Raw genomic sequence first — 12,869 nt, forward strand, 5'->3', positions numbered from 1 at the left:
AGATACTAAGATTAAGTCATGACAAAAACAGTAACTGGCATCTCACCCAGCTGATCACATGTTTTCTGATATGATAGCTCAAAAGCTTCGAGGCTGTGCTTCGTTTGCTTTCGAACGCAATTGTTTGCGAGAGAGTGTGGTGTTTACACAGCATATTTCTGTCCGATGATATTTTAAATGGAAGTGATATGTATATTGATTAGAAATTAGTATATAGTATATATCTAATGTTTTGGTGATTTATTTAAGCAAATGACAATGCCCAATACTTAAGTCTCAAAGACTCGTGAAGCATTCGAACAGGTTGTCGACTCCGTCGAGACCATGTCCACCCATCGGAATGTAAACAAGTTGGTGATTTTGAAGAAATTTTCCGATTTCCCACGCCACATTGAAGAAATTTTAAAAGCAGATGTAGAATCTAATAACAAAGGAGTTCTTACATTATTTACTGATGGGAAATTAATCCTAACGACATGGTTAAGCAAGAAAATCTCGTCAAAGGTTGTGGAGGATGTCTCGGAGTAAGTTAGCATGAGCAAGTCAATTTTTTGTTTACTTTACTTCGCCTAATTTCTTTATGTTAAGTCATACATGTTTATGTTTGAAAGCTATTTTATGTATGGACTGTTACCACCAAGATTGAAACTAATATCAACACGAATTTAGGATGACAAATAAACATAGGGCTGGGCTATTTGTATGTTGGGTAGACAAAGGGTCATTGTCTTAAACGACTGTAATCACTAAAAGAATGGCATGAAAAATTAATTTCATAATACTGTTTACTATAAATATTCGTATTGTTTAGGACAGTGCTAGCTAATGCAGGTAATTTAAATTTTGCTCTAATTCTCATGCATTGTTTAAAGTTGTTTTGAGGTATTGTGTAAAAACACTGGTAAAATTATAGTGTAGTGAAATAGCCCTCATGAAGCAGTTAAGAGTTGTTTCTTGTGTATTTTTATGTAATTTGAATGGCTTTCATGAATATTTTTGGTTGAAATCTATATTTTTCAAACTGTAGATATTAAATGCTAGAAGTTAGGGGTGTATGTATGATAGCGGCAGTGTAAGGGGGTCGTAGGGGGGCGTTAGGTAAGTACAAGGCTTGTAGGTTAGGTTAGAGGGAAAGTTTGTGTTAGTTGATGGACATTTTTAATGAACACGTGAGGGACTGGCTGCTGATATACAAAGGTTCCAGAAGTTACAACTGAAAAGCCATATTGTTGAAAGAACATTAAACAAAATGTTACAAAATTACCTGAGGTTCCCCCACCTAACCTAACCTAGGACTTACAGCCTTATCCGCGTGCATAAAAAATGGACACCAACTAACTTAAACTTCTCCTCGCACGTAACATACAAGCCGTGTCCTTTCCTACTTACCTAACGGGGTTGCTAACGCCCCCTGCGACCCCCCTTACACTGCTGTATTCTTGATCCGCCGTCATTATACATACAGGTGGCTGCTATCATACACACCCCTAGGAGTCGTATCTAGATATCTATGGCCATTTGCATACCATAAGACAGAGGCAGAGCTAGCATTAGTAGATATGTAAGTACTGTAGAAGAATGGACAAGAAAAAGTTTTGCGTCGGTGACAACATCGATCGGAGACTGCAAATGTCTACCAGTGCTATGTATGTTAAGGTCGCAATAGAAGAAACACCAGCTGTTGGGAATTTTATGAACAGTCCCCAGGAGGTTCCTGTGGAAGAGAGGCAGATCAAAACAAAATATGGTCAAATGTAGAATGGTAGGAATAAAGGGCATTTTTTAACAAAAATTAGTATGGTATTGAGGCTGTGAGTTGCTGTTGACTATAGGTTATGGGATTCAAAATAGTGAGCCGGAGATACCTATTCAATTATGTCACTTCCAATGCCCTAACTAATTTTTTATTACATAGTAAAACCATAAAAACTTTCCTAAGTCAGTTTAGATAAGTAGTACAGTATGTGTGACTAGGAAAAGACCCTAATGAGTAAGGATACAGCAGCTTAGCTTTGGTTACAAGGGAACATTGTCTTTAGATATTACAACTTACCTTAATTTTGGCATGTCCTGAAGGAGTGAATATTGTTTATTTCCAGTGCTTTTTGGCAACGAGGTGGTGAGAGTGAAGTGATAATTATTTGTCACAATGGAATGCTGCTGCGGTATTCGTTGCATTTCGATACAGGCCTCTCATGCTCATTGCAGCTGTCTGCTCCTTCACTTCTCTCATTGATCAGAGAAAAAGACTCCAGTAAGTTTCATATGATCTTCTTGATACTGTACTGATCTTATGTTGGGTAGATTGTAAATGAACAAAGTTTACCGTGCAACCCAATTGTAAACTAATATCATTACTAGGATAGTGGAAACATACCAATAACATTACACTATTACTCAAGTTGGATTTATGTAATTTGAATGGATTGTAAAACTACAATTATGAAAGCTTAGAAATACTGTAGTATATGTTAGAAATATATTATTTTAATATTTGATGAATAGCAGTGTATTACAAACAAGGTACCATATTTCACAAACTCTCATGCTTTCTACTCTATAAAACCATAAATCTTTGTATTCGTTTAGGTAAGGAAGAACGCATCTGCTTTGAGTTACCATTTATAGACTTCTTTATTGTTTTTAGTTAAATTTATAAATTTCCAAATGTTTGTTTATTGTTACTAACTATTAAGTTACTATTTGGCAGGGATATATTCTTGATTGATTCTTTACTTTCTGTATTTTATAGGTATACGCAGTTTACGGAGCCCAAAAACTCTAGGTTACAATGAAGACCACATTTTGCTGCAGCTTCAAAGTGACCGATTGGCCCTCCTCGCTACAAATGGAGGTGGGAGACCCACCATGGTGGGTGTTTTACGAACCCCTCCAGTACGCGCTGCGCATCTGGGTCAAGGAGGAGTGTTGGTGCAACCAATAACTGGAAGTGATATTTGTATCCTTTTTCTTATGTTTGTTTGATTTATTCTCTGTATTTTGGTAATGCACAGTTTTGTAATGTGAGTTCAGTACATTGTGGACTAGTTACAGGGTAGTCTGGTTTAATATGATGATTCTCTTATTAGGCATTAGGTGTATGTTGAGTGTCCTCATGGGTTCATTTCTTATTTTGCAGATGGGTTTCATAGATTTTTATGTGATATTTGAAAATTAAGAAGCATTTTATCTTGTTGGCCTATTATGGATTCTGTTATTTTTCCATCACAAAGCTGTCGTTATCTGATAGCTTAATACCTAGCATAACCTAATTTGCCTTGATAAAATAAGAGTTGTTTAAGTAGGAACTGAATTTTTTTTTTTTTTTTCTATTTATTGTATTTAATATTTCTGTTAGGTATGTAACCATGCTCATGCCTGTCAGAGCCATTTATGGGTGCAGGTTTATGTCTCAAAATCACATTTAACCCATTTACCCCCAAGCTATTTGGAACTATCCAACCCTTAACCCCCAGGCGTTATTTTTTTTTCAAGCACATTTTGTAATATATATTTTTTAAATTGCTCTAACAGCCTTAATTTTTGTCATTGAGAGGTCAGGTTGGTCTCATTCTTTTGGAAAATGCCTGAAGTTTCTGATAAAGTTATCAAAAATATGCAAAAAAATTTGAATAGCAGTTTTTTGCAAGGACGTACCAGTACGTCCATGGGGGTAAAGGGATGAGTTTTGTGAAACGTATCAGTACGTCCATTGGGGGTAAAAGGGTTAAGGTTATATTAATCAGTTACATTTCTGGGTGATGTTCACTGGATGATTTTCAGTGTGTTTAATTATAGCTTGTTCTTATATTTTAATTTCTCTATTACAACTACCTTTTTCTCAGGTGTGTGGTGAACAGGTATCGTGCTTTGCTTGCATAAAGTTTTAATATCAGTTTTCTAATTGGTAATTGCATTGCATGAGTTTTGGATTGGTAAAGTCAGTAAAGCTCTTTGCTAAACATTGTAAAGCAGTTGAGATAGTTTGATAGCAAATTTCATGTCATCATATAGGTATATCAGTCTTTGGATTACGGTTACATTGATTAGGATGATCAAGATAAAGCAGTACAATTTTTATTTTCCAGTCAGTACCATGAATTTAATTTTATATTTTAGTTGTAGGATAAGACGTAGTTAGGTCAGTATGTCATGTGGTTTTATTTTTATGTACCAGTATTTTTTAGACAAGTTTTTTTCATTTATTGGACCATATTCAAAAGTATCTTATTTTAAGTTCTCTTATATTGACCATTTGTTCCTATGGGTATACAAATCTTTCCTCCTTCAGAATAAGAATATGTCTTTAGTAACACTGAAACAGCCATTGAATCATTAACCCTTTTACCCCCAGGCTATTTGGAAATTTCCAACCCTTAACCCCCAGGGGGTTATTTTTTTCCCAGCACATTTTGCAGTATATTTTTTTAAATTGCTCTAAAATCCTTAATTTTTGTCATAGAGAGGTCAGGTTGGTCTCATTCTCTTGGAAAATGCCTGAATTTTCAATGTTAAACTTACCCGATAATCATGTAGCTGTCAACTCCGTTGCCCGACAGAATTCTACGGGAGGGATACGCCAGCTATCACTATACTAGAAGGGGGTGTACTCACAAGCGCCACCTGTGGCCAGGTACTACAGTACCTGTTGTTGACGCCACCTCACTTTTTCCTCTGTCGTGCTTCCGGCAAGACGTTCTTGGATACGCTTATGATTTTGGAGTATTGTTCACGGTTTGGTGAAGTATTTCTCTAAAATTTGCAGCTATTCGCTATACTGGAAACTTCTATATTAGCTTAGTTAGCTTTTGGAATTAATTTGATTAATTATGGTGACGAAGAGAGTATGAACTCTCTTTCACCTTTTAATGGCCGACCCTTCCCTTAGACGGAAGTGTTGGTGTCTAAGAGAGTATAGACTCTCTTTCTTAATTTTGCTTAACAAAAGTTATAGATTTATTTTATATCTCTCCGCCTCTTATAGGCCTCTTCGATTAACTTCCTTTTATTATAAACTTATTAAAATTAATTTTTATATTTGTTTATATTCGACCTTCCTAATAGTAGGCGGTCTTTTCTTGGTACCGAAGTTAATTAACTTTGAGCCCGTCATTTCGGTTTTACCTGTTAACATATTATGCTATTTTAATGTCTTTGAAAGAATTTCTTTGATAGTCTCGTACTGTTTTCAAAGTTGAACTAACGTTTTGTTTTGTCTCTGCAGTTGTTGACGTTCAGAACGTTCAACTTGCGCTCTATCGTTACGATAGAGAAAGAATTTTCACGGTTTCACGTTGCAGTAAGAGTAACCGTGTCTAGCGTTTTGTTCATTCTTTCTTAGCTTAATGGTTTTAATCCTAATAAAGGAACTTTTCATTTTGGGAAATATTTCAGTTTTTTCCTTTAACAATAATATGTTTTAACGATATATATGATTGGGCTCTTCTCTCAGGTTCTAAGTCAAGAGAGAGAGAGAGAGAGAGAGAGAGAGAGAGATAGAGACGGAGGGAGAAAGAGGAGGATAAACGTTTCATTCAAGCGAGTAACGTTGTTATCGTTTTTGCTCTTCTCCCTAGTCTCTTTAGGGGAAGAAGGTAAACGTTTCTAGAGTGATCTAGTGTTTAGTCTCTTTCCAGCCACTGAATTATTTATCTTTCATTAGATTTTTCTGTTACATTGTAATTCTGTTTTCGCAATTACTAACTTTTGAGAAAGGATAGAATTGCGTGTTTCAGGTACAAACCACTTAAAGTTTCGAGTTCAGTGAAATAAGTGCAAACAGAAAATCAAAGTGATAAGTGATTAGCGCAAAGTGTGTCAGTGTTGTGCGTGAGGGTACTTCTGTGCGTGCCAGTCGTCCTCCCAGTCCGGGACCTCTTGCAAGCTCCCAAGCCCAGGGGAGAAGCAATGTCGAAGGGCAAAAGGGTTCAGCATCCTCGGTGGTTGTGGGCGTGTCTTACCGAGACCGTCACTCCCACCCGCAGACGATTGAGCCCTTATTTTGCTCGTCTGCAGAAGAAATTTAGGGGAGAAACGCTGGTCTCAGGTCTCAAGACCTCTTAAACGTAAAGTCCAGACCTATGCCAGACGTACGAAGTTAGAGTTCAACAACCCGGATGCAGTCATTGGGTTAGCTCTGACTCGCCGCAGTCATCAGTTGATTGCACTCCGCCTAAGAGGAGTAAGGTTCTGCCGCAACAGATCTCTGCTGTTAAGGCTTTACCTCAGCAGACCTTAGTGTCTGCCGACCCCAAGTTGACTCTACTGCAGTCCATGCAGTCATAACTTTCGGTCTTGATGCGTGAGTGTCGGGCTGAGAAGGTTGCGCCTCCGCCTGCGCTCGCTCCGCCTGCGCTCGCTCCGCCTGCGCTCGCTCCGCCTGCGCTCCCTCCGCCTGCGCTCGCTCTGCCTGCGCTCGCTCCGCCTGACCGCAGTACCGCCTGCCAGGCGTACGATGTTGAGCCACGTTATGAGTTTACTGATCCCAGTGGTGTGCAGCTCCCTCCGCCTTCCTTAAGGCAACCTCAGCAATGGGAACAGGAGGCTTATACCTCTCTTCCTCCGCTTCCACTTGCTGTTCCACCAGTGAGGCAACACTCGCTTGAGGTACAACAACCTCTCCCATCCATGAGTCAGTCTCCTCAGCTCTCGCTGCAGCGAGCTCAACCCTCCTCAAGGCAAGCACCTCAACACCTTAGCCTTGCGCCTCAGGAGCCTCAACTTGCGAGACTTTTACTGCGTTCTGCGCAGCCACTACCTTTTCGCTCTCAGCTCACACCGCAGGAACCTCAACTCGTTCCTCAGGGACTTGCTACTGCGCATCCGCCAACCACTCAGCAAGCGCAACCCTTGAGTTCAGCCACTCATGCCAGGAGTCAGCCTCCTCCACCCATGCGCCTACCTTCTGCTACTTCTTTTGATCAGCCTTTGCAGACTGAGCCTCAGGTGTTCCCTCAACAGAGTCTTGAAGAGGAAACCACAACTATTGTTGTTCCAGCTCGTTCTGACTCTGCTGTTCAGCATACCTTACCTCCATTTTCAAACATTATGATAATGGAGGTTATTTGTATTACTTATAAAAATATATTTGTATTCCTTGCAATATATTTTTAACAATATCGCAAAATATGGCAAAAATATGAATCATGAGTTATGAATGTAAGGTAAATATTATGTTGATATTAAAACCCCATGCAAGCATGCATAAAGCACTCTAGCACTGGTCATGGAATTTCTGAGAAATGTTAAACGCCATGCACACGCTCTGCTTACCTTACAGCATGCTCTACATACAGCATGCTCTGCTTACAGCATGCTCTGCATACAACATGCTCTGCATACAGCATGCTCTGCATTCAGCATGCTCTGCATACAACATGCTCTTCATACAGCATGCTCTGCATACAGCATGCTCTGCTTACAACATGCTCTGCATACAGCATGCTCTGCTTTCAGCATGCTCTGCATACAACATGCTCTGCATACAGCATGCTCTGCATTCAGCATGCTCTGCATACAGCATGCTCTGCATACAGCATGCTCTGCATTCAGCATGCTCTACATACAGCATGCTCTGCATACAACATGCTCTGCATACCTTACCGCATGCTTCTCAGTCACACATCTTTGGTTGTTGCCAACTCACTAGACTGTCAAGCAGTTTCATAACGTTGCCTTCTAGTCTGCTGCTTTTGCACCAGTGAAACCCTCACTGAGAGAACTTAGCTTTTCTAGGATATGGTCCCTGTAGATGAGAAAGTTCTTTTCTCCCTCCTTCTGATATTCCCTTGAGGACTCTGTCATTTGGAGGGAGCCTTTAGCTGCGTAGCCTCCTATGGACTTTTATTTAAGCATAACATGCTTCCAGGGAAGGTAATGGTTCCACTTCAGTCGCTAATCCCGTCTGTTACCACACCTGCTCCCATAGACCTTGAGCTGTGTTGCAAGACATGCAGTCCAAGCTTAGTCCTTGTTAGAGGATTTTTTTTTGTTTACGGAGTCAATGTGTCACGGGGAAGACGTTCAACAACCAGCAGAAGTGACTTGTTGTGACGCAGTGCGGCAACCTCAGCAACCCGATAAGGAGTTGTCTGTACGACCCAGACAGTCTAGACAGATTCGGGTTGTCACTGTACTTCCTCGCTTGCCCATGGTTGACAGTTCACAGACTGTGCAGCAGTACCATGATCTTGTGTCCGGCTCCGTCAGACGACTGGCTTTTAAGAGCTCCCACAAGTCGTCGCTGTCTGGAGATTTTCAAATGGACTATGGATCTGACCAAGGAACTGGGCCTCCTGGTCAATTTTGAGGAGTCTCAGCTCGTCCCATCCCAGACCATTGTCTCCTTGGGTATGGATCTTCAGAGTCGAGCTTTTCGGGCTTCTCCGTCGGCCCCAAGGATCTTCCAAGCCCTAGAATGCATCCAGAGCATGCTGAGAAGGAACCGATGCTCAGTCAGGTAGTGGATGAGTCTAACAGGGACACTTTCATCGCTGGCCCTGTTCATCGTGTTAGGGAGACTCCACCTCCCCCCCCTTCAGTATCATCTAGCTGCTCACTGGATAAAGGACATGACGCTAGAGACGGTCTCAGTTCCTGTTTCCGAAGAGAGGAGGTCTTCTCTCGCGTGGTGTAAGAACAGCTTTCTTCTCAAGGAAGTCTACCTTTGGCTGTTCAGTAACACGACCGCCGTCTCCTCTCGGATGCATCAGACACGGGCTGGGGTGCGACTTTGGACGGACAAGAATGCTCGGGAACATGGAATCAGGAGCAAAGGACACTTCACATCAATTGCAAGGAGTTGTTGGCGGTTATTCTGGCCTTGATAAACTTCAAGTCCCTCCAGCTTAACAAAGTGGTGGAGGTGGACTCTGACAACACCACAGCCCTGGCTTACATCTTCAAGCAGGGAGGGACTCTTTCGTGGAAGTTGTTCTAGATCGCAAGGGACCTACTCATCTGGTCTAAAGATCGAAAGCTAACTGGTAACGAGGTTCATTCAGGGCGGTATGAATGTCATGGCAGATCACCTCAGCCGGAAGGGTCAGGTCATCCCCACAGAGTGGACCCTTCTCAAGAATGTTTGCAGCAGACTTTGGGCCCTGTGGGGTCAGCCAACCATAGATCTGTTCGCTACCTCGATAACCTAGAGACTCCTGTTGTATTGTTCTCCGATTCCAGACCCAGCAGCAGTTCACGTGGATGCTTTTCTGCTGGATTGGTTCCATCTCGACCTGTATGCATTCCCGCCGTTCAAGATTGTCAACAGGGTACTTCAGAAGTTCTCCTCTCACAAAGGGACACGGCTGACGTTGGTTGGCTCCGCTCTGGCCCGCGAGAGAATGGTTCTTAGAGGTACTGCAATGGCTGGTCGACATTCCCAGGACTCTTCCTCTAGGAGTGAACCTTCTAAGTCTACCTCACGTAAAGAAGGTACACCCTATCCTCCACGCTCTTCGTCTGACTGCCTTCAGACTTTCGAAAGACTCTCAAGAGCTAGGGGCTTTTCGAAGGAGGCAGCCAGAGCGATTGCCAAAGCAAGGAGAACATCCACTCTCAGAATCTATCAGTCTCAAGGGGAAGTCTTCCGTAACTGGTACAAGACCAATGCAGTTTCCTCAACCAGTACCACTGTAACCCAGATTGCTGACTTCCTGTTATATCTAAGGAAAGTAAGATCCCTTTCAGCTCCTACGATCAAGGGTTACAGAAGTATGTTGGCAGCGGTTTTCCGCCACAGAGGCTTGGATCTTTCCACCAACAAAGATCTACAGGACCTCCCTAGGTCTTTTGAGACCTCAAAGGAACGTCGGTTGTCCACTCCAGGCTGGAATCTAGACGTGGTCCTAAGGTTCCTTATGTCATCAAGATTTGAACCTCTCCAATCAGCCTCTTTTTAGGACCTCACATTAAAAACTCTTTTCCTCGTGTGCTTGACAACAGCTAAAAGAGTAAGTGAGATCCACGCCTTCAGCAGGATCATTGTTTTCACATCTGAAACGGCTACATGTTCCTTGCAGCTCGGTTTTTGCTAAACGAGCTTCCTTCACGTCCTTGGCCTAAGTCGTTCGAGATCCCAAGCCTGTCCAACTTGGTGGGGAATGAACTGAAGAGAGTACTTTGCCCAGTTAGAGCTCTTAGGTACTATCTAAAAAGGTCTTAACCTTTACAAGGACAATCAGAAGCCTTATAGTGTGCTATCAAGAAACCTTCTTTTCCAAGTTCTAAGAACTCAGTTTCTTACTATTCAGGCTTCTGATTAGAGAAACACATTCTCATCTGAAGGAAGAAGACCTTGCTTTGCTGAAGGTAAGGACACATGAAGTGGGAGCTGTGGCTACTTCAGTGGCCTTCAAACAGAGCCATTCTCTGCAGAGTGTTATGGATGCAACCTATTGGAGAAGCAAGTCAGTGTTCGCATCATTCTATCTCAAAGATGTCCAGTCTCTTTACGAGTACTGCTACACCCTGGGACCATTCGTAGCAACGAATGCAGTAGTAGGCGAGGGCTCAGCCACTACATTCCCATGATCCCATAACCTTTTAACCTTTCTCTTGAATACTTTTTATGGGTTGTACGGTCGGCTAAGAAGCCTTCCACATCCTTGTTGATTTGGCGGGTGGTCAATTCTTTCTTGAGAAGCGCCGAGGTTAAAGGTTGTGATGAGGTCCTTTAGTATGGGTTGCAGCCCTGTATACTTTAGCACCTTTGAGTTGATTCAGCCTTCCAAGAGGAACGCTGCGCTCAGTAAGGAAGACGATCTTATTAAAGGCAGAGTAACGGTTCAAGTCGACTTCCTTACCAGGTACTTATTATTTCATTGTTATTGTGGATAACTGATTATATGAAATACGGGATACTTAGCTATCCTTTAGTCTTGTACACTGGTTTTTCACCCACCCCCCTGGGTGTGAATCAGCTACATGATTATCGGGTAAGTTTAATATTGAAAAATGTTATTTTCATTAGTAAAATAAATTTTTGAATATACTTACCCGATAATCATGATTTAATTGACCCACCCTTCCTCCCCATAGAGAACCAGTGGACCGAGGAAAAAGTGAGGTGGCGTCAACAACAAGTACTGTAGTACCTGGCCACAGGTGGCGCTTGTGAGTACACCCCCTTCTAGTATAGTGATAGCTGGCGTATCCCTCCCGTAGAATTCTGTCGGGCAACGGAGTTGACAGCTACATGATTATCGGGTAAGTATATTCAAAAATTTATTTTACTAATGAAAATAACATTTTTCAATATTTAACTTAGCCGGTGATTATATAGCTGCAACTCTGTTGCTCGACAGACAACTCTACGGTAAAAACTCGCCAGCGATCGCTACACAGGTTGCGGGTGTGCCCAACAGCGCCATCTGTCGCCCAGATACCCAGCTCTCAATGTAAACAGAGACACAATTTTCTCTGTTGAGGTGTCGACAAGACGTACTTTACTCGCTGTTGCTAAACTGGAGTTTTTCACATCTATTTGGTGAAGTACTATTTTCTAGTTTTGAGCTTTCGCTATGCAGGTGTTTTATCTTCATCTTAAATCTTGAACTTGTTTTGGATAGATTTAATTATGGTGACAAAGAGAGTATGGACTTTCTTTCACTTTTAAATGGCCGACCCTTCCCTTAGACGGAAGTGTGTTTAGGCTTTTAGTAAATATCACGTTATAAATTATTTATAGATTTTCCTCTATATATTTTATATCTCTCCGCCTTTATTAGGCCTCTTCGATTAACTTTCCATTTATTATAAACATATAAAAATAAATTTTAATGTTTTGTTTATATGTGACCTTTCCTGAGAGTAGTCGGTCCTAACTTGGAAACCGAAGTTAATCAATGTTGAACCCTTTATATCGTAATTAGCTTTTAAAGAGCTAAGGATTTAAAACTTTTTAAATGTAATATTGTATGAAAGAATTTCTTTGATAGTCTTCGTACTGTTTTCAAAGATGAACTAACGTTTAGTTTTTTTATGCTACGCAGTTGTTGACGTTCAGGACGTTCAACATGCGCTCTATTGTTACGATAGAGAGAGAGTGTATCACGGTTTCACTTTGCAGTAAGAGTAAATCGATTCTGACGTTTTGTTCATTCTTTCTTAGCTTAAATGTTTTAAATTCTATTTTTAAGGAACTTTTTATTTGAAAAACCTTTCAGTTTTTTCCTTTAGTCAAATAAAATGTTTTTTTGACAAAATATAATTGGGCTCTTCTCTTAGGTGCGAAATCAATGAGAAAGAGAGAGAGAGATAGAGACGGAGGGAGAGAGAGGAGAGAAAACGTTCCGTTCAAGCGGGTAACGTTGTTCTCGAGTTACTCTCGTCCCTAGTCTCTGTACGGGGAGGAAGGATAAAACGTTTTTAGTTTTTTATTCTCGTCCCCAGGCTATGTGCGGTGAGAGATTGTAAACGTAGTTTATATGAACTAGTGTTTAGTCTCTTTCCCAGCCACTGATTTTATCTTAAAATATGTTTTCTGTTTTTTTTTTTTTTGGCTGGTATTAATGAGTTGACGCAGTGCGTCAACCTCTTGCATTATACGACTGATTTCGCAATTACTACCGTTTAATGAAGGGTAGAATTGCGTGTTTCAGGTAGAAATCAGTAAAAGTTTCGATTTCAGTGAAATAAGTGCAAAACAGAAAATCGAAGTGATAAAGTGATATGCGCAAAGTGTTACAGTGTTGCGTCTGAGGGTTCGTCTGTTCGTGCCTGTCGTTCACCTAGTCCGGGACCTCTTGCATGCTCCCAAGCCCAGGGGAGAAGTAATGTCAAACGACTTATGGGTTCGAGAGGCCTTGATCAACGAACAGACGTTTTCCCTCTATGGTATCGGGTGTATCTTACCAAGATCTCCCCTACCA

The 12,869-nt window shown here is 41.3% G+C and overlaps 1 protein-coding gene across 1 annotated transcript in view; it reads left to right on the forward strand.

The window, feature by feature from the left end:
• The first annotated feature begins 259 nt into the window (after positions 1–259).
• LOC137634429 (spatacsin) overlaps positions 260–12,869 on the forward strand; it is a 73,056-nt gene continuing 60,446 nt past the window's right edge. The window contains exons 1-3 of the mRNA XM_068366823.1: positions 260–524; positions 2,100–2,254; positions 2,753–2,959. Coding sequence (XP_068222924.1) covers positions 325–524; positions 2,100–2,254; positions 2,753–2,959 — 562 coding nt within the window. The 5' untranslated portion in view covers positions 260–324. The remainder of the gene's footprint in view (positions 525–2,099; positions 2,255–2,752; positions 2,960–12,869) is intronic.

This window comes from Palaemon carinicauda, chromosome 44, assembly GCF_036898095.1.
Source record: "Palaemon carinicauda isolate YSFRI2023 chromosome 44, ASM3689809v2, whole genome shotgun sequence".
Classification (NCBI taxonomy): Eukaryota; Metazoa; Arthropoda; class Malacostraca; order Decapoda; family Palaemonidae; genus Palaemon; species Palaemon carinicauda.